The 22,121-nt window shown below is 41.6% G+C and overlaps 1 protein-coding gene and 1 long non-coding RNA gene across 2 annotated transcripts in view; one reads left to right on the top strand and one right to left on the bottom strand.

Moving 5' to 3' along the window:
* The window catches only part of LOC142970879 (uncharacterized), a 36,662-nt gene that overhangs the window by 14,229 nt on the left and 312 nt on the right, over window positions 1–22,121 (bottom strand). Inside the window, exons 2-3 of the long non-coding RNA XR_012959310.1 lie at window positions 17,764–17,947; window positions 17,532–17,662 (exon numbers count right to left, since the gene is read on the bottom strand). This is a non-coding gene — a long non-coding RNA (uncharacterized LOC142970879). The remainder of the gene's footprint in view (window positions 1–17,531; window positions 17,663–17,763; window positions 17,948–22,121) is intronic.
* Window positions 3,776–21,982, top strand: prkcq (protein kinase C, theta). The gene is made up of 18 exons (XM_076111327.1): window positions 3,776–3,832; window positions 8,311–8,653; window positions 13,403–13,602; window positions 14,411–14,471; window positions 15,763–15,943; window positions 16,033–16,064; window positions 16,154–16,239; window positions 16,615–16,744; window positions 17,202–17,311; window positions 17,545–17,674; window positions 17,770–17,933; window positions 18,258–18,431; window positions 18,505–18,596; window positions 19,131–19,193; window positions 19,288–19,426; window positions 19,796–19,984; window positions 20,388–20,516; window positions 21,114–21,982. The coding sequence occupies exons 2-18, from the start codon at window positions 8,536–8,538 to the stop codon at window positions 21,270–21,272; spliced, it is 2,157 nt and encodes a 718-aa protein (XP_075967442.1). The 5' UTR covers window positions 3,776–3,832; window positions 8,311–8,535; the 3' UTR covers window positions 21,273–21,982.

Raw genomic sequence — 22,121 nt, 5'->3', positions numbered from 1 at the left:
CGGTTGACGTTTTTTAACGCCACCTACAGGCCCGGCTAGCGTTTGGAGTCGTTTCTGCGTTCTAGTGTGGACAGAGTTTCATTTTAAAATGATTGTATACCTGTAGACTGGGCCTGCTTTAAGAAACTCTGCTGCACAGACCAGCTTTGTTAAAAAGAAAACACAGAACCAATCTGTTAAAACATCATCAAAGTTTAAATAAATGTGCAAAATGATGTTTGAAGTTTAATTAAATCAGGAGTGAGTCTTGGTAAAGGGGAGAAACAGTGTGTGGGAGTGAATTATTCATCTAATTGTCAATGTACTCAGTGGAAGATGCAACACTAAAAAGATTATGGTTCTGAGGTTTTGGTATTTTCCAACATTACATCTGTTTTGCAGGCTGGTTGGCGTTCTGTATGGTTAACTGATGGCACACTGAACATGCTAAACAGAATAAAGGTTTAAAGGTTGACACCGGCGTTGTGGAGCCTTGAGCTGCCTCATGCGCTGCATGCAGCAGGTTGCTGTTGGCAGGAAACCTGATGGATTGCTTCACATTGCAGAAGAGAGACGAAAAAGGGAGCCGCCGATCTCTGCAAACTAAAGAAAACACCTGCAGATATTTTTGGAAAACATCACTATTAATAAATAACAAGATAGAAGGAGGAGAAAACCAACCGGTTTCATGGAAAATGTGGCACAGAACATTACTAATAGGGTTTCTGGGAAGTCGTTCCTTTCCTGCATTGACTATTTTGCAGTAGCTGCACACAGTTCCAGGGAAATGAAACGCTGCCAGCGCATAGTTTTTTTCTCCAGCGCATAGTTTTTTCTCCAGCACTTCTTCATATTGTGCAGCTGCAACACATTCGCTGCCAACATTATTCACAGGGTTACTCCAATAATCCGGCATGTGGCTGAAACCACCAGCAGAAAGAAATAATCTACGATACATATTCAAAATAATTTAAATCCCAAAAGAAGTTTTCTTTCAGCTCATAGTTGAGGTTGAAATTCAAAGCAGTTTCAAAACATCTAGTACACGACGGGCGCCGAGCCAAGAATAATATTTGGCTCTTAAAGGAACTTCTGTTCTGTTTCGCACAGAGAAACAGAACTCCCATGAAACACTGCTGTGTCCACTGGTGGAGTACAGAATAGGACAGGAGAGGACAGACCAGGGGGATGCTGCAATAGTAGAGTATAAGACATTAGAGAGCAGTGGAGGACAATAAATACTAGTACATCAGTTCATTAGAGGACAATAGAGGACAGAAAATGACAGCAGAGGACAGTGAAGTACAAAAAACAGGACAGTACAGGTTAGTAAAGTCCAGTAGAAGACAGGAAAGGACAGTACAGGACATCATAGTAAAGTATAAGACAGTGGAGGACATTACATGACAGTTCAGTACAGTACAAGACAGTAAATGAAGAGTAAAAGACTGTTCTTTGAAGTAAAAGACAGTACAGGGCAGTAGAAATACAATAGAAGGCAGTAAATGACAGTGGAGGACAACAGAAGACAGCTCAGTAAAGTAAAAGACAGAAAATGACAGTACAGGACAGTAAGACATCTCAGTGACGTAAAGATGGTACGAGGCAGTAAATGACAGTAAAAGACAATACAATAAAAGACAGTAAATACAATGTAACATACACTAACAGGACCAACATGGCCGTCTGCTGTTTTCCTGACTGTTTATATTGAGAGCATCCTAATTCTTCTTCTTCTTGGGTTTAAACTGTAACTGTCATCATGACTCATGACGGATTCTTTCTGTGTTTTATGTGCAGAAGTGAAACAATTACACTCACTTTAAAAACCCTTCAACGTGCTCAACACGTCACAGGAAGAGGAAGTGTGACCTCACCAACACCGTACACACACACACACACACACACACAATTCCTTCCTTTTACTGCTGTAAAATTTCAAATAAAATATCTAAATCAAGCTCCATTACTGAGTGAATGACATGATGGATGTGACGTCCAGGCACAAATTTAAAAGAGTATACGGGCGAACGTGATTGGCAGCCGAGCATCTGCTGCTGCGTTATCTGCACTTAAGAGCAGCTAATCTCCTGGTTTCTGATTGGCTGAGGAGGCCGACGGCGCTCTCTGCCTCCGAACAGGACGGATGGATGAATAAACAGATAGATGGAGGGATGGAGGGATGAACGGGCCTCTAATGATGCCCAACATAACCGTCACAGATTGCCGACAAGTCATATTGTAAACATAAGTTTAATAAATGTTACTTTAATTCTGAGCAATGTTTCAGTTTGGAACATTTAACTATTATTAGATTTTCCTCCCGGCATCACTGGCACAGCTTTCCTAAAATTCAGCCACCTATGAGTATCCACTGCAAACACTAAGGTCATAACATGAACACTGGCACCTCCTGGTGGAAGGAAGTACAACATATTACATCTATTATGTATTGAACATTACTTTAAAACTGTAGAAAATTCATGTTTCTAAGACATTCAACTCTAAAATCTTTTTCTTTTTTATATTAGAGAAAACTGCCGGAGCAGCTGAGATTATTTCACCTGTTTTTCTTTAGTTTTTTTTATTTAAATCCACTTGTTTCAAGTATTTTTTTTAATTAAATGTAATTTTTTTGCTACTAGTGCAAACATCTGTCTTGTTTTGTTGTTGTTCAACTATGCAAAAACTAATTTTATTGTTTCGCTTGATTAAAAATAAGCTTTGAAGATCAAATACTAGACTAAAACACATTTTTTTTTCAACATGGTTTTCCACATGTTTTGTAGGTATAATGATATAATAATATAAGAGACTACAAGGGTTAGACATGCATAACATTATGCAATGCAATCTAACAGCAGTGCATTAATAAAAATACCTTGTTGAAGTTTATAATGTGTAATTTCTGTTGAATATATACTTTAATTGATGAGTCAAAAATATGTTTTCTAGAGAAAAAATAGGCGTATTTCCCCTCAAAATGGAGTTTTAGAAGAAAAAGATGAGATGTCATGTATGATTCAGCAAGCAACTACTTTCCACTGAAGTTCATCTTCAAATGTCACGTTCACAGACACCAAAACTACCATATGACTCAGCATCCAAAAGCAGAAAAAAATCTATATTATCACTGGCGGTTGTTTTAGTTGTAGAATGAAACTACTTCACAAGACAGACTAATGTTGTTCTTACTATTTAAAATAGTACTAACCTACTTGTTGTTGCTTATGTGCACGTTGAACTAAGAAGTGTTCAATATGTTCAAAAGACATTGAAATTGAAGTATTTTAGAAAACCAAATGACACTGAGCTGTGGCACAAGCAGGGATTAGGTTTAGAAAATGTACCTATAATATTTTTAGTTATTGTGGATTTTCTACTTGTTTACTTAGTTAATATTCTTTACTGTTTTATTACTTATTTACTTATTTAATAATACTTGTTTTGATCTTGTTTTTTTACTATGTCTCTTGTTTGCACTATACTGTATGCTGCTGTAATCCTGTAAATGTCCCCGCTGTAGGACTAATAAAGATCTTATTTTATCTTAAATATATCTACGTCTACATCTAATAGCAAACACAAACTTAAAGCTCTGCACCTCCTTAAACATGTCCCATCTAGCTCACGATGCCCTGGTAAAACATCCCCCTTCCTTTGTTATTTCTCCTTATTCAACACCATTTTGACCATTTGTTTGAGATAGTCCTCAATATTCCGACCGCCTTTGAAGGCCTCATGGTATCACGGTTAAATGCTCCGTCTCCGCGTCCTCCGGTCTGTCTGCAGAGTGTCCGGATGGAGAGCAGCTTCTGTCGGCCAACACTAAACCTTCACTGCTCTCGCACAGGTTAGTGCGACTTTAACTCATTTTAACTGAGCTGTTGTTTAATAAAGCATGCATGTGATACCTTCGATACTGAATTAAGGACATAAAAACAACAGAAACGGCTGCACGTGTCTTTGACATTTAGCGGTTTCTATCGTAGTGCTCTGTATTGTTTTGTTCTATATTGTCTCTTTGTTGAGTTGATTGTTATGTTCTGCAGTATCGCTGAGAGATGACATATTCACTTCCTAATAATTAAGTAAAAGTAAATAAAAATACTCTATTACAAGGTCCTGCAATCAAAATATTACCTGAAGTATGGCGGTATTATCAGCTACATATGCTTATTAAAAAGTAAAAGTACTCATTGTGCAACAGAGTGACTCCTAAACGCTGCAAAGTAACTACAGCTGTCAAATAAATGTAGTGGAGTAAAATACAGTTAAATACAGTGATGCACAAGTACAGGTGTCATACCATGAAGTACACCAAAACTGTGCAAAAGTATAGTACTTGAGTCAATCTAATTAGTTACATTACAGTTTTGCAAGTAAACGTAGCATCCAGCATAATTTAAACTACTTTATATACATTCTGGATGTTAAATCAATCAGAATGCATAACATGTTATAACCAGATTAGACGTGTGTGTGTGTGTGTGTGTGTGTAAAATTGTAAAAGACTCTGCAAAGTAACTTGTAACGGCTGTCAAATACTGTAAATGTAGAAGAAAAGTGTCATATCTGTACTTTAAGTTACATTCCCACACTGCAAATCAAACAGCACATCAGCATCTTCAAGTCATTTCATAAAAACAATGAGATCAGAACACATTTGTATCTTGTGAAGGAGAAAAGACTTTAATCCGATTCAGTCTCAGTACTTTCGTTAAATGGCCTCTTTTCACGGTACGAACGTGGCCTAAATGTGAACTAATTTTAAGATAGTTCATTAACGAGAGGCTGTCGAGGGCCACATCCTCTGCGTGTGTGTGCTAGGTCTATCTTTGAACGAGAGACCACTTCAGGGACACTCGGGGCGTCTGGGCTCCCGTCACAGTGGCAGCTACAGTCAAAGGCTTCTGTCACAGACATGGACCTCCTGTCAACAACAACAAACACCCTCCTCCTCCTCCTCCTCCTCCTCCTCCTCCTCCTCCTCCTCCTCCTCCTCTTCTCTTGGCTACTTCAAAAAGCTTTGGTGTGTGCACACACACACACACACACACACACACACACACACACACACACAGCTTTGATGGTACAGAGGGGTCAGGTGTGAGGCTCGTTTTGACTTTGCCCTCCCTCATGAAAGCTTTGTTGAAAGGTCTCCCGGTGTACTTGACCTTCCTTGTATCTCCACCCGTGTGTTTGAGGATTGAGGTGGCATTTTGAGCACCCATGGGTGGGTTCTGCATTAAAAAGCGAATCCACCTCCCACATAAAAAAAACTCAGGTACGTAATAAAAGTCTTGTTTATTCCCTCTGAAAGAGATCAACAGTCAGCAGACGGCTCCTGTTCAGTATCAAATAAAGACCAGCTCACTGGAATGAAACGTTCTAATTAATTAAAAAGCCTTTGTTTACGTCCTGACGTGTGGAAAAGCCCATTACACTCCACCAGCAGCCGACTCACAGCGTAAAGATCAGCAGCTTGTTTTTTTAACAATAACCTCTGTGTTGGCAACCGTCTCAATCCTCTTACACTTAAAGTCCGGCTACTTCATGAGGAAGAAAGAGGGCATAGATGGTGTAATCCTATTAGCACGTCACCACATCAGCTCCAAAGCTCGACAGTATTTGGTCGCTTTTATATTGTGTTACATCTAATTACGTGAGCTTCGTGCTTCACACTATATGTGCCGGAAACCTCAACGGTCGAGACCAGTTTTAAAACAAGTGTATTCGACAATGCAGCGGACGTTTAGCGGATCTTTATTGATTCCGCACCCACGACAAAGAAAGAGGAGGAGTCAGAGAAGCAAAGGAAAAGACAAGAAACGAGCAAAATACAAATAAAACAACATATCTGCATGCACCACACCTTTTGCTAATAAAGATATGTGCATGAAGGATACACATGGTGTGTGGTATTGTACTAGAAAATATATAATATATATATAAATATAGGATGAAGGAAACATGAAGCAGATAATCCGTTGAACAAAAATAATCCATACTAAATATTTAGTAAACCCTTTTTTCTTTTAAATCGTTGAATTCTGCAGCTTCACTTGTATTAACTTAGTTGCGCTACTAGCGGGACACTTGTATATTTATATTATATATTCATAAATGAAACATCACAACAGAGCAGCTCAGACTCGGAGGCTTTACTGAGAGACTTCTGATTTACATGCGATTACCTCGACGTTTGAATCAACGTTGTTCTTTTACACGTTAGTCACCTTAAAGTAAGACGAAGGTTTGAGGTCTAAGTTTAGTGTTTCTAATCGTGTCTCAGCCTCAGTCTATAGATTCATGATAAATCTAATACGACGAACCTGAAAGTACAATCTGTCACCATAAACCACCAGTCGATTTAAAACGACAGGTCTTTTAATACAGGAAGCAACTGTCAATACGAATAAATCAAAGTTAATAATGTTTTATGATGCTGATAAAACTTTGTTTACATCAGTAATGTTGTAAAAACAGCAGTACGATCGGCTTAAATACATATAGGGACTGTAAATCAAGTGATATTAAATATATTACAATAATCAGGAGCGATAAGGGAGTCTTTTCCATCAGGTCCATATTTTACTTTACATATTTAACTACCGACTTTTATTCAGTTTGTCAAAATGCATCAACTTTTTAAACGTTCAGCTCCTCTGCCCACCTTCTCAAAGTGTAGTTCTCTGTTGTTTCTGGATGGAGTGTTTGCTGCAGCCCCACTGAAGGAGACAGGAAGTGTGGTCACATCGTCACAACTCAAAAGGCTCCGGAAGTCAAACTCCTGTTACCTCCTGTTCATGAACGCAGCGCTGAACAACAGGTTCAAACGGCACAGGAGGCTGCAGCGCTGCACATTTCAAATGTTTGAATCTGTGTTGGTGGGAGGGGCGTGTGTGTGTGTGTGTGTGTGTGTGTGTTTATGTAAATTATATTTGATAAGCAAAAACAAAGTATAATTGAAACCATCCCTAAAAAACTGGACCTAAAACAGATAAAACAAGGCTGCAGCTGTGTCTCAGTTTCACTCTTCATGATTTCATTATCAGTATCTCGGAAAAAAATGACTGAATGAAAAATAAAACTGCCTGAATGATCAGAAATGAAAGAGATTCTTCAATAGTAGGAACAAAAAGTGAGGAAGCAGCTCTGACAAACGCTCATAAAACAAACAAAAAGTTGGCTACTTCAGCCAGTAGCCTTCTAGTGCTGTGTTATTTCTGTATAATATAAAATCAGCAACTACTTTATTTATATATTAACATTTAACTTCTTGTCACGTGTGAATATTTGCTGGTTTTCTTTCTCGTCTGTGTTATTTAATTGGATACTTTGGAGAAAGTTTTAGGACTTCGGTCTCAATTTCCCAAACAATTGAGCAAGGCAGGGACACATTTCATCTGGACTACCTGCCAACATGTAGCATAAAGCTCGTAGGATCAGTATTTACAGTATTTACAGGACCTGAAGTACGGAATTATGACAGAACTTGAGTTTAAAAGCCCAAATAGGTGTCTCTTAGAGGTTAAGCTTATCCATACAGCCAATCAGACCAATCAGCAAGATTAGAGACGCAAATAAGTATATTTGTTCACCACTGGATTTACTTCCACTTTCTGGAAACAAAAACAAAGATGAATCCACCGACTGTGCTTCTTACGTCTCTCTGTCTACTGACTCAGGGTCAGTGAGGTTTACAGGAAAGAAGGTGACTCGCCTCGGACCATCACGACAGCAAGTATTGCAGACTCAGGCGCATGCAGTCGCATATTCCTGAACTGCGTTTAGTGTTTCAGCTCTATTAATAGTCACCTCGCAGACACACACACACACACACACACACACACACAGCTCTCCGACCGGCCTCAAATATCACATCGACCGTCACCAAGTGGAAGACTTTGCCATCAAAACTGGTGCAGGAGAGGCAACGCGAGTGGTTGCTGTAGTTATATTGTGTTGATCACACAAAGAGATTATATTTATTAGAGATTATCTTTTTATTTTCATAAAGGTGCTCAAAAAGGTTTCTGCCATCACGTGTGACAGCTGCTGTTTACCAGTCCTGAAGGTATGGGGGGGGGGGGGGGGGGGGGGGGGGTATTTTAGCTGTGTTCAGGTTCAGAGGGTTGCTTTGGGTTTCTGGGTGTAAACAAGGCTCCTCAAACACTGGGGATGAGACTTTTTTTGGTTTGGTTGCTGATTTAGTTCAAAACGCTGAGCGGACTAAGTTTTTGAGGGGAAACTCGCTCAGAGCTTGTGGTTACGGTGTCACGGGTGATGAAACATCTCTCTCTCTCTCTTTGTCTCTTCCTCTCACAGGTTGTTTAAATCGTCAAGGGCGTAAAACAGCAAACCCTCCTCCTCCTCCTCCTCCTCCCCACCAGACTCTTCTCTCTTCTGGAGGAGAAAAGTGTCAGTCGGCGTGTGCTGAAGTGGAGGAAAGGTGGCCGACGGCGACACCGAATCTGAGAACTCTCCTCACTTGAGAAGACGGCGTATTTCCTGGAGGGTTTTTTTTTTGTGGATATTTGAAAACCTGCAGCCATGTCTCCTTTCCTGCGGATCGGGTTCTCCAAATTTGAGATGGATCCCGGTCTGGCCTACCTCGAAGAGGTGCTGAACCCGTACTGTGCCGTCTACATGAAGGAGGCCATCGACACAGGTTGGTGGCTGCTCGGGTTCATTTGTGTTAATTAATATAATATTTACAATGTTTACGTGATGTAAACAGGACAAAAGGTGGGTTATATCAGTAGTTTCCAAGATAACATCTTCAAATGTCTTCATTCGAGAAGGTGGAACCGAAGAATATTCAGCGTTTTTTGCTTGACAACTGCCTTAAACGATAAATGATGCCACCAGTCAGACCAATATCTCAGCATGTGTTGACCTTTTATTGATAATCAGTTGTGGTCTAATCAGCGTTGTTTGATTCTAATGTGCTGATAGTTGATTCATAGAACGATCAACACTGTTAGATTCAGGATACGTTGGTCTCTAGTGACACACACACAGAAATCGGTTACAGTGGAGTCCATGCTCTTGTTTCCATTCACACATTTTATGCACATTTTGAAGTATCGCATTAGAGAAGCTGAATGGAAACGACAAAATTCTATAAAACGTCCTTAGTTGCGCAGAGAAGTCCTGAAGACCTCTCTCCATGTTTCTCTCATAGATGGTTAGAAGGCCAAGCCGACTTTTGTTTCTGGTTCACGACTTCTTCTTCTACTGTTGACTGGCACAGCCGGTAGCGCCAACTTCTGACCAAACGACGCCGTAGCCGAGTTTCTTCAAACGTTCAGTCTAAAAATGTGTTGCTGCTGTTCTTTGTCTTGTGTGATAGTTTAGTGAATATGAATCATAGTGAATATAAATATTTGTCACCGTGGGCTCTGGGAAATTGTGATTAGTTATTTTTATGAACAAAATAATAAAACTGAGGAAAATTACTGGCAAAGAAAAATGCTCTTTGGCTGCAACCCTAACTTCTTCATCCTGACAAACAAACACATTCGGTTAACTTGTATGATTTTAGAACCTACATGTACATGTAGACATATTCCATACATGCCTTTAAAAGATTGACAACACAACATTAATTCCATCCGGCTCATGGAAGCTTAAACGTTCGTCCCTGTGAGCACCATATGTTCACCGGCTCTTTCTCAGAAATATACTAATTCCTCCGCCACGCAGGAAAACCATGCATTTCATGTTCAGCAGAGCAACAACAGTGGCTGTTTGGAATAAACATAGAAATGTAGAAGTGGCATCTTTAATTTTAGAATCAGCTATTTTGACTTTAATGTACTGGCCGTCACACAGTTTTAGTACCTGTAGCTGGAAAGTATATTTATCGCAGAAGTATTACACTAAAGATCTGATGTTTAGGACGGCAGGCTCCCTGTAGAACTCAACATTATCCTTCAATTTGTAAGATCACAACTTTGGGAAACTTCCCAGCGTGATAACAGACTCGGAGCCGATGTCTTTGTTCTGCATCTGGCTATCTTTACCCGCCGGTGAATATGAGTGCAGCAGCGTGGAGCTAAAAACAGAGTGACTGAGAGGAAAGAGAAGGGCTCTGATGCTCCTTTTCCTCTGTGAAACCACAAGATGGTCCTCCAGAGAGAGGCCCCGTGTACTTCATTATTACACTGCACTGACGACAACGTCTAGTTTCATTTCACTTTTCACCTTTTCTTCATGCTTGGAAACACTGGAGACTTACAGGAGATGATACTATCTGTGTATCAGCCGCGCTTTACTTGTGTTTTTACCGGAGCTGTGTCCTCCCTTTTTGTAGCTTCTTCTTGGAAGCATGCGTACAATCTGTGCCCTACGATTTCATAGGAGGCTAGAAAAGTCAGAAACACTCTCAACCCAGAGGGCAGCGCCTCTGCAGAAACAGACGCAGCCTTATGAGTCAAAGGTGATGATTATACGGATTATTATTTCTGTACATTGCTTTTGAGGAAAATCCTTCTAATCCTGCCTTTAAAGTACTGAAAGTAAAAGTACTTATTATGCAGAATGGCCCATTTCAGATTCATCTATATTACCACACCCAAACATAACTGGTGGGGATTACTTTATGGCCTGCTGGGTAGCTCAGCCTATAATAATGTATCATAATATATTAGTTGATTCATATTTTTTACTAGTTCTTACAATCATTTCACATTTATTTGTCAAATAAATGTAGTGGAATTAAAAGAACAATATTTGTCTCTGAGTCGTGGTGGAGAAGAAGTATACAGTTAAATAAAATGGAAAAGTACAAGTACCTCATAATTGCACTTACAGTACAGTACAGTCAAGTACAGCTTGAGTAAATGTACTTAGTTACATTCCTCACTGGCACCACGCTGAGTTTGTGAACTTAAGAGCTGATGATGAATCTCCCACCAGACACTGTGGCTCACTGCGGCTGATTTCATCTTCAAATGAAAGAGATGGAAAGCTTCAACAAACAGCGTTTCTTTTGAAGTCCTCTACAAACTCTCTTTTAATTTATTTCTTTGACTCGGCTAAGCATGAAGTCGTATATGCAGAACTGCAGCATTAGAGGATCGCCACGTCATTTAGTTTTCATGGTTGTGTTTTTAAAATATAAAAGTAAGCGTCACGATTGGCCGAAAGCATCCTTTGGTCCCAAAAACACTCCTCCCCGTCGACTTACATCAGGAAGGAGACGTTTGTAACTAAGCAGATCATTTAGTTTGACACAAATCAACTTCCCAGTACGGAACACCGGAATAGTCCTTATTGAAACCACCCTGCTCCTTGATTAAGGGATGCCTTTCTATGCAAATGTGTCCCTCTGTTGCTGCTCTTATATTTCCACAAGCTTGTTCATAAACTCTTTCCTTGAAGAATATTGCTGGCAATATTCTATATGTTTCTATTTGTCAACAAAGTCTCATAAAAAGACAGAAAACCAATCATGTGTCAGTCTGTCTCTCAATACTTTCTGACTATTGGTTCGTACCGAAGACGTACACCTTTTAAAAATGGCTCACAAATATAAAGTTTGATTTTAACAAAAGGGTTAGATTTCCTAAAAAAAAGCTTTGTCACTGTAGTTTTTATCAAACGTTACTCAAACAGAAGGAAACAGTGCATTTACTGGGGACTAGTTTCAGCGGCGGATTAATCCACATTTGGTGCTGTAGTGAGTATTTGTGGCAGCAGAGAGGCTCATTCATGTGTTTTTAAATGGATGGCACAGAGGAAGAAGATCCGTCATAGACAACACTTGTTCGTGGATACATTCATTGTTGGTTTCTTTTGGTTTGATGACGGTAAGAAAAACGTGCCGAGCCTTTTTAAGTGAACGTATCTGAAAGAAACAGAAAATGTGCCCCGTTTGTCTGTAGTTACGTGAGTAACTGATATTTCCTTCTTTTGTTTGCCTGACATGAAATACACCCCCCCCCCCCTCCGCGTTAATGGAAAAACTCGTTGGACCGCTTGCTGCCGGAGTCGAACAGTGGGCCATTCTTAGTAAACTTCCACATTTAGATTGTAATGAGGAAAACCTGCACGCTGAGTCAAGCTGCTCGAGCTGCAAACGCTGCCAATAGACTTTCTGTAGATTTGAGTTTAGTGCGGATTCAGCGGATCAGGAGGAGCTCCAGCTGTGGTGTGTTTGTACACCTGAGCTGGTTCGAAAGGACGAAGCAATAACTTTGAATTTTAAACAACTCAAACGAACTCCAATTTAAGATATTTGATAACACACCTACAGTTAAAAAGAGGAAGATGCTGCATGAGCGCACATTTGAGTCTAGATGCCACCTTCACAAAATAACACAGGAACTGGCTGACACCAAAAGTGACACCTCTCCCTCTCTCTGTCTCTGTCTCTCTCTCGCTCTAGCTCTCTCTCTCTCTCTCTTTGAAAAGTGTAGCCTCTGTGTCTGGGGAGAAAGCAGACATATTTTCCTCTCTGGGTGCTTTAATCGGCACAGACGGCAGCTGGCAGAGCCGGCGGACGGACCGGCGATGAGCCGATGATGAAGGCCCGCAGATCACTTTGTGAGAACAGAAATAAAAGAAGCTTAGCGGGCTTTATTGTGGAGGCAGCACGGTGGCATGTGGCTGTTATGCAAGTGGACATGGGATGTTTCTACAGAGGAAGATCCGCAGATGTCAATTTTTCTATCCATGTGATGCGATAGAAAATCTCTGGACGCTGTGAGGCGATGATCAGAACAATCTGCTGGCCAGGTGGTGAAAGATGGAATATTATTACCAATGGCAGCGGAGGAGAATATGACTGTGAAGTTATCACACCTTGAACATAAGAAAAACACATGTTAATGTAATAAAAGTCACAGATTTCAGCTGTAAATGACAGCTCTGGACCGTAGCAGAGCATCTAATCCCCTGAGAGTGACTCACTATACGTTTTTCCCAGACTAGAAGACGCTACTTAAACTGAAGTAAAAAGCGCATGTGTTAGGGACTATTTGCAGTGGCGGATTAATACACATTTAGTGCTCTAGTGGATCATTTTGAGTCTCGTGTAATGTCCATAATTGTGTCAGTTTTTCCATGAAGAAGATTTCATCAACGATTGCCAGTCGTTGGCGCTTCCTTCCTCCAGTTCTTTGTAATATCATTTTTATAGATATATACAGAACATACACAGAAATATATCTGACTCTCGTGATGGTTTCATCTCGTCATAACTTGTGGCCTGCCAGTAACGAGAACACATTTATTTTGCTGACAGAGGATTTCTAGGTATTGAAGTGGAAGTCAAAGTGAAAATCACCCAGCGCAGCTTCCTTTTCATCTTGTTTCCCGTATGCTGCCGAGAAAAAGCTCAAAGTAAAACAATCCTGCCAATAAAAAAAAATAGTATTTTCTTTTATCTTGCTTTTTGTTGTTTTTTTCCCAGAAACGGGCCAAGTGTACAAGCAGAAGAAGCCCACCATGTACCCGCCGTGGAACACCACGTTCGATGCCCACGTCCACCGCGGACGCATCATGCACGTGATGGTGAAGGACCGGACGGCCGAGCTGAAGTCCGAGTCCACGGTGGCTCTGGACTCGCTGGCAACGCGATGCAAGAAGGAGAACGGCAAGCTGGAGATCTGGGTGAGTGCAGCGGGACGGTTGTGTTGGTGTTGGTGCTGACGGACCAAAAAAAATGTCAAAAAAGTAATTATCAGACCTTCAAAACGTATGGTTTTAACGTATTTCGTGGATAATACTGCACGAAATGTGTGAGCGTTTGTAAACGGATGTTTTGATATAGTTTAGCTCATATTCAACATGGTAATTGAGATACAAATGGTTGTTTTGGGGTGAAATATTCCTTTAAAATAGTAAAGAAACGTTGTCCTCAGGGCTTAAGACTCACCATTAGACCATTGTTCCCCCTGCCTCAGTCTCAACCCTCACTTCTTGTCATCTGTCTATCGTACACCATCTAATAAGGAAAACAATGCCCCAAATTTGGAGGTGGAGGGCCCCCAGACCCCCTACAGAGGTTGAGCTTCACATCTATTCTCTCCCACTTCAGCCCGAGTTACTTCTTCATTAAATCCAGGATTTGGAGGCCATCTCTGCTCATGCTCATTACCCGGATCTTCCTCAATTTATTTTTAGTCAGAAACTAGACACAGATCACTTCTCGTGCACCAGATAATTCCTTTCCCTGGAAAGACTTTGCTTTGAGTGACACCAGAGGATTCACGCCAACTGCCTCTCATTCCAAACTAAGAAATCAAACAAAACAAAGTAAAACGGACTAATCGAATCAAATCAAATATATTCTCAAACGTCATTCTATTATTCAGTTCACGCGTCATCATCCTGAATCCTTCCCTTTTTATTCTCAATGTCTTTCTCGTGAATTTCGGTCCTAAAGTGCTGCTTCTGTTTCCGTTTCTCTTTGTGTCAGCTGGAGCTGAAGCCACAGGGACGCCTGCTGATGGAGGCCAAATACTATCTGGAGAAAAGTGGTGAGTGGTTCAAAGCCTTATACCTCCAGCTGCTGCCCTTTACCATCACTTATAACAACGACAGTCTTGCCCAGCCGTACACATCTTGACAGAAAGTCTTGTCTCCACACGTTATTCTGCTGTAGAGGAAAAGACGCTCGTTTGTATTTCTTTAAACCAATCACAACCTTCTTGGGCGGCGCTAAGCTAAAGATGTAGGAACGTGAGATGGCCAACGGCGGACTTGTATCAAAAGTCGACATCATGAATCAGACTATAATAACTACGATATACTGCAGCACAAAGGGTTTTGATATTGTCTGTATAGTCCTTCAAAACTCTGGTGTGTTTAAATGAGCTTTAATCCCCCTCAGACTAATTACATTTTCTCAAACTATAAATAAGAACGTGGAGTCTCTGCAGGTCCTCGTGTGTGTGTGTGTGTGTGTGTGTGTGTGTGTGTGTGTGTGTGTGTGTGTGTGTGTGTGTGTGTGTGTGTGTGTGTGTGTGTGTGTGAGAGAGAGAGATCCCTTTCCCGGGTGCTTTCCTGACATTAACACCATACCGAGGCCTAAGAAGTCACTCCGAACTAAAAGGAAGAAGCTGTCTCATGTTTCTATTTATAGAGCCAGTAAATAGGAAATTGTTGCTCAGAACAACAGGTGGCACAGCGACCGGCACACTGCAGAGCGGCATTCAATCTGTACCAAACACATAATACATCGTATATTGTATATTCATGTGGGCAGCCAAATATTCACCCACTGCGTTATGATTCAGCAGCATGCAGACATCTTTCTAAATAGATATTAAGCTTTTCTGCTTTCTATTCCTGGAATCAATCAACCCAGAAATGTTGAAGTCTTTCATGTAAAATAATAATAATATAATAAAAAGGCTAGAAAATGACAGAATCTGGGAAAAATGAAATCAATAATTATGAGAATCAGCTTTATTGGACGCGTAGGACAACAAATCTACACAAAGATAAACAAAGTAAAACATAGAACTATTATGTGCACAATAGGACAATCTAAAAGGGTTGAAAAGGCTTTTCTCATTTCATCTCAGCTTCATGTCATGTCACATGACACTAGGCAAGTTCTTTTATGTTAAACTGCAAAAATAAGATCACAAAACGTGGCTTCAACAGAGAAGACTGACTCATACTTAAGAGGTGGTTTAGACAAAGTGAAACTCTGACGTAGGAATCTAAATCAAGGTGTGAAACGTCTTCGTGGCTGAGCTCAGCTCGTCCAGAGCAACAAGAAGTCTTTTCTTCTCTAACTAAAAGCTGCACGATGTGTTTCAGACGCTGTGGGTCAGAGCGAAGGAGACCAAGAGTCCGAACCAGAGGGGGAGGGTCTGTTCACCCTCCATCAGCGGCGAGGTGCCATCAAACAGGCCAAAGTCCACGTTGTCAAATGCCACGAGTTCAGCGCCACGTTCTTCCCTCAACCGACCTTCTGCTCCGTCTGCAAAGAGTTCGTCTGGTGCGCAACGAACTCAGATATCAACGGCACAAATGATCGTTTTCTGCATCCTCACATTAGTCATTTTAACCTGTTTTTATTCACCGCAGGGGTCTGAACAAGCAGGGCTACCAGTGCAGAGGTGAGTGTGACGTTATGTTTCCACTGACTGATGTCTTCTCTGCCCGTCTGCCTGCTCGTGTCTGACTCTGTCACCTTTGTGTCTTCTAGAGTGCAACGCAGCGATTCACAAAAAATGCATCGACAAAGTCATCGCTAAATGCACGGGTTCAGCCATCAACAGCAAAGAAACAATGGTGAGTTCCTGCCTCACAGACACGGGTTGTTCCACAGAAATGCCCTTATGCGTCATTACTTTGGATGTGTAAGAGATTTGTAAACTCGTGGTTATAAGCGCTTACTAATCAGGTAGTAAGGGATCACGACACCTGACATTCTTGTCTCGTCTCGTTTGCTGCTTTCATCTTCTCACTTCCTCGTCGGCCACATCATGCCGGCTGAGTTCACGTGCATGAAACCAACAGAGAATACAAAGCCTCATGTTGTAGTACGCAGAATAGAAAAGGACAAACCTGCCACCCACTGTTTGGATACAGCAAGTGTTTCTGCTGCTGCTTTTGGCTTCGTCTGTGTCCGAGATGAATCTGTCTGATGTGATGTTTGTGCTGCAGATCCACAAGGAGCGCTTCAAGATCGACATGCCCCACAGGTTTAAGGTCTACAACTACAAAAGTCCCACGTTCTGTGAACACTGCGGGACTCTGCTGTGGGGGCTCGCCAAGCAGGGGCTCAAATGTGAGGGTGAGAGGCGGGAGTTTTATGATTTATGTGGTTTTCATGCATCTTGTGTTGAGAAACTGGTTCTGTGAGGATTGGCCCGACACCTCGTACACACCTAGATGCGTTGTGTTAACTGATGACACTATATATACTAATATAAATTATACGTACAGTGTGTCACAGTTGTAATAAGATTGTTTATACGCTCAAGCGTAAATGTGCAAATGTGCCGGTGTTCTACTCATATTACAACGAATCACAAATTTGCCTCACATGTCTCTACAATCTGTCCAGAACACAACAGCTTCTATCGTTAGAGAAAATGCAACACGAGAAAGAATCTGTCAAACTGTCAAACTTGCAGAAACGCATCTTAACGTCCGCTTTAAAAGCGTTGTAGCAGCGCACGCATGAGAACATGTGGAGGTACAATCACTGACGTGTCCACCGGGATGATAACGCTGAGTTTCCTGTGCAGAATGCAGCATGAACGTCCATCATAAATGCCAGAAGAAAGTAGCCAACCTCTGTGGGGTCAACCAGAAGCTGATGGCTGAAGCTCTGGCCATCATCGAGAGCAAACAGCAGGTCGGACAAATAAATCCTCTGTTCTTTAATATTGTTTTAAATGTGAACATTTTCAGGAGTTGCTAAGAGACCTAAAGTATTTTTTATTAGCATGGTTTTACTGGTCCAACCACAAAGACGGTTTTAAGTGTTTCAAGATGGTGTAAATTTATTTTTTCAGAGGCTTTTTGCACCGAAATTTCGACTTTTGAACGGTTAACAAGATAAACTTCAGTCCTACCTTTTGCCTTCAGGCCAGAAGCACCAGAGACACGGACACTGAGATCATCAGTCGAGAAGGTCCAGTAGGCGTTGGCCAGCAGGGAGTCGTCCGAGAGCCGTCCGGGTTGGTCACGGCTGCAGCAGCTACACCTGCAAACAAAGGTACACACACACTAAACTCTCTGTCATCACTTCTTGATAGTTTTTTTCTATATTTATATTCATTTGTTTCCACATTCCTGCTTGCTGACCTGCAGAGCTGCAGGGCGTTTCATGGGACGGGCCGGCTGACGGGTCGATCCCTGAGGCGCGGTCGGACGAAGAGCCTCTGTACGCCGTTCCCAAGAAGGATCACCATCCCAAGTTCACCGTCGATGACTTCGTCCTGCACAAGTTGCTCGGGAAGGGCAGCTTCGGCAAGGTACAGGAGAAGATCTGAAGAAGAAAAGCACAAAAAAGCACAGGAAATGAAAGACAATTTCACCATTCTTTATGGAAGTTCTTACAGCTATGTCGCGTTTTCATAGACAGCATATTTAGGTCGAGATTTGTTCATCATAGAGCTTTCACACAGCACATTACCACTCATGTGGTCAACACTTCTTTTTGCAGCAATGTTTCCACAGAAAACCACAAGTTGCTTGTTGCTTTGATGTCAGTTGTGGCAAATCGTCATGCGTCACGAGAAGTGGGTGGCAACTGTCGAGCCGCAGAAACATTTTACATGTTCTTGCCGTGTTTCCAGGTGTTTTTGGCCGAGCTGAAGAAGAGCGGGGAGTTTTACGCGGTGAAGGCTCTGAAGAAGGACGTGGTGCTGATGGACGACGACGTGGAGTGCACCATGGTGGAGAGGAGGGTCCTCTCGTTAGCCTGGGAGAACCCTTTCCTCACGCACCTTCACTGCACCTTCCAGACCAAGGTAAGAACCACGGACGCTCATCTGTGGACCGAGACCTCCTCAGCAGGCCCTGACCTCTCTGCTTTGTGTGCAGGAGAACCTGTTCTTCGTGATGGAGTACCTGAATGGAGGCGATCTCATGTTCCACATCCAGCACTGCCACAAGTTTGACGTGCACAGAACCACGTATGTATCCCGTATGACATAGTTAACGTGTTGAATATGTTTCTGCAGTGTCCGAAAGTCACTTTTTGATTCACTGGCCAAGCATAATTTTATAATAATTAGCCTTTTTGTGTCATCTAGACATTAGTTTCAGTACATTTCATTGAGATAATACCTTGACAGTAAATGTACTTAGTTTTTTATTACGAGTATTTTGTTACAAACACATTTACCCGTTAGTGAAATCTACCCGCATTTGGCGCTTAGCGGGAGTTAATTTCGGACCCTGCGTGTCTGTAACTTTGCAACGCGTCCTTATAAAACAAGGAAAACTTACTCCTTGATTTTGTTTTTTTGTGTTTTCCTTTGAAAGCCAGCAACGCGTGTAGATTCCTGCGTGTTACATGCATACGATCTTTTGATAAACTAAGTTTAGGAAAAGATCATCGTTCGGGTTAAAATAACTACAGTTGCCGTTGCCGTAACCGTCTGAAGCGTTTGTTTACTCCACTGCTTTACAGAAGTGACTCACCCCATGTTTGTTTTTTTCTGCAGCTTCTATGCAGCTGAAATCATCTGTGGGCTCCAGTTCCTGCACTCTAAAGGAATCATTTACAGGTAGAGTCTCAGTGTCAGCCAGAAACTAAACAAAAGCAAAGAAACAGGCCAGACGGAGAGCTGCTCCTGCTGACCTCCTCGTGTTCCTCTGTAGGGATCTGAAGCTGGACAACGTGCTGCTGGACTCCGAGGGTCACATAAAGATAGCAGACTTCGGCATGTGTAAGGAGAACATGCAGGAGGAGTCACGGACCTCCACCTTCTGTGGGACGCCCGACTACATCGCTCCCGAGGTGACAACACACACACACACACCTTTATATTTATACACGAATATAGATTCATCTTTCAGTTGTCAGCTTTAGAGACCATAACGGAAATATAGACTCGTGTGATCCAAACGTTTCCAATAACTCCAGAGCATTCAAAAGTCAACATTTATTGAAACAAATTCACAACATGTTTTTTTATCTAATGAAATATTCTGTTTCAGTCTGGACTTTTTCAAAAACAACATTTTCACAGCGGTAGAATTAGCGGTACACTCCTGTATTAACGAGGCGGTCTAGCAGCATGAATACCATTTACATAAAAAGGTTGATCTTCGTCCCCTTTATGGCGACAGACACTCGATGTTTGACGGTATGTTTTAACTGTATCAGATCCTGCTGGGGCAGAAGTACAACAGCTCGGTGGACTGGTGGTCGTTCGGGGTGCTTCTGTACGAGATGCTGATCGGTCAGTCTCCGTTCCACAGCAGCGACGAAGAGCAGCTGTTTCAGTCCATACGGACGGACAACCCCGCTTACCCCCGCTGGCTCACCAAAGACGCCAAGGACATTCTGATTAAGGTGAGACGCTCAGTGTGTCTGAATGGTTGCATCAAGGGAACCAAACTAATTAATCTCTAGAAGCAGAAATTAGAAAATAAAATGTGACACAGCCTCTTGGCAAACTCTGGCATATTTAAAGCAATGTTTGCTAATGTGCGCTGTAAAATAAACTAATAACAATAAACTAAAAATAAGAGAAAAACTGAGCTCAAAAGTACAAGTTAACCTTTCTATGACTACAAACTGTAACTCTTTAAGCCATCAAGGAAAACACAACACTTTAACTTCATTAGCAGAAGAAGAAAAAGTACTCGGGCACCGTTGATTTCTGGGAAATGTAGTACAGAAACACACAAACACCAATGAATATTTAAATATGTTAATAAAATAAAAATGACTCCGTTGTGCGTCTGTGCTGCAGTTGTTTGTGAGGGAGCCCGAGGAGCGACTGGGAGTGAAGGGAAACATCCGAGAGCACAACTTCTTCAGCAGCACCGACTGGCCCGCCCTGGAACAGCGGAAGGTGGCGCCGCCCTTCAGGCCAACTCTAGTAAGTACACTCACAGCTGGTGCACGGCGTGGTCTCACGTTTTCACCCACATTTGGAGGGCCGGATCTTTGTTATGCTAGCTGCAGATGTTAAAGAGTATAACCCAATGTCTGCTTCGAGCCACGAGTAGATTCAGTATCTTAACAGGTACATTTAACAATTAATTTCTGTCCTTTTGGGAGCAAAAATGTGTCTTCATCCAGCTTCTCAAATGCGTTTCTTTGTCTAGTGTGATAATGAACTGAGTTTTGGACAGCGGGTCGGATAAAATAACACATCACCTTTGATTTATGGGTTATTATGAAACTATTTTTGGACATTTTACAGACCAAAACGATTGATGGAGACAATAACTGGCAGGTGAATCAATGTAAAAAGTACTTGTTGGTAGTATTGCTACATTCTTTGATGGCTAATGATGAACATGTTTAATTGAATTCATGGTATTACATCTATTCATGGAGGAAAATAAAAGACATTAATCTGTGCATCACAACAGATTGGGAGGCTGTTAACAGCAGACCACCTCAAGGTGTCACTCAGACAGAACCAGGACATTCTGATGCAGGTTGATCATTATTGTACTTGTATTGACAGACGTCGCCCAGTGACTGCAGCAACTTCGACAAAGAGTTCATCAACGAGAAGCCTCGGCTGTCGTGTGCCGACCGGACGCTCATCAACAGCGTTGACCAGACGATGTTCAGAAACTTCTCCTTCGTGAACCCGGGGATGACTCGCGTCGCAGCGCGCTGACCGCCGGACCGACAACCTACTACCTTACGGAACGACGCAAGTCTCAACCAGCACTCACTGGGACCGGAAGAAAAAAGACTTTTGACCGTGAATGTCACAAACTGTATCCGTCAACATGATGAGAACCACTACGGGGGGGGGGGTTAGGGTTTAAGGCGCACACTGTGATGGGATCTTTGTGTCTCGTCTTTTCCGTCTCTCGCTCTCAATTCTTTTAAATTTAAATAAAACAAAAACATTTCTGCAAATCAACAATATACCGTAAGTCCATTTTAAGGACTCACATAAAATGTGTTGAATACATAATAGCATAGAATTCCATCTTAAAGCATTTAACCCCCTGAACTTGCCTCCGTGCTTATCAGGGTGCGTTTATCAATAGAACATGAACTTGCTGTGCCTCGTAATATTTTATTAAGTTAATTTCTTCAAGTAAAGAAACCAAATTACATCTATTGTTACCTATTCCACAGCGTAAAAAGTCTTTTCAGCCCTTTATTGTGTAAATAAATGTAATTCTGTTGATGTACTGTACTTTCAGTTGGATGTAGATCCGTTAGCAGGTTTTTGTTTACGTGTTTTCGTATCGTACCTCAGGAGTTTTTATTAATGCGGTAATTTAGATCAGGTACTAAGATCGACTGTGTACTGTAGTTTTTATTGTTCTCTTCTTGTGAATCATGTACAATAAAATATGTGTTTTTTTTAGACTGCTGTTTCTGATTAAAACAAACTAAAAGGTTAAAGTTCATCACATTTATTATCACAAAAAGCCTTTAAGTCCATAAAGTAGAACTGCTTAATAATTTGCAACTTGCCCACAATGCAACTAGAAATAATATGCATGCC

This window comes from Anarhichas minor, unplaced genomic scaffold (assembly GCF_050575085.1).
Source record: "Anarhichas minor isolate MPS153535 unplaced genomic scaffold, ASM5057508v1 ptg000045l, whole genome shotgun sequence".
Classification (NCBI taxonomy): Eukaryota; Metazoa; Chordata; class Actinopteri; order Perciformes; family Anarhichadidae; genus Anarhichas; species Anarhichas minor.
This window is presented reverse-complemented; position numbering and strand designations above follow the sequence as displayed.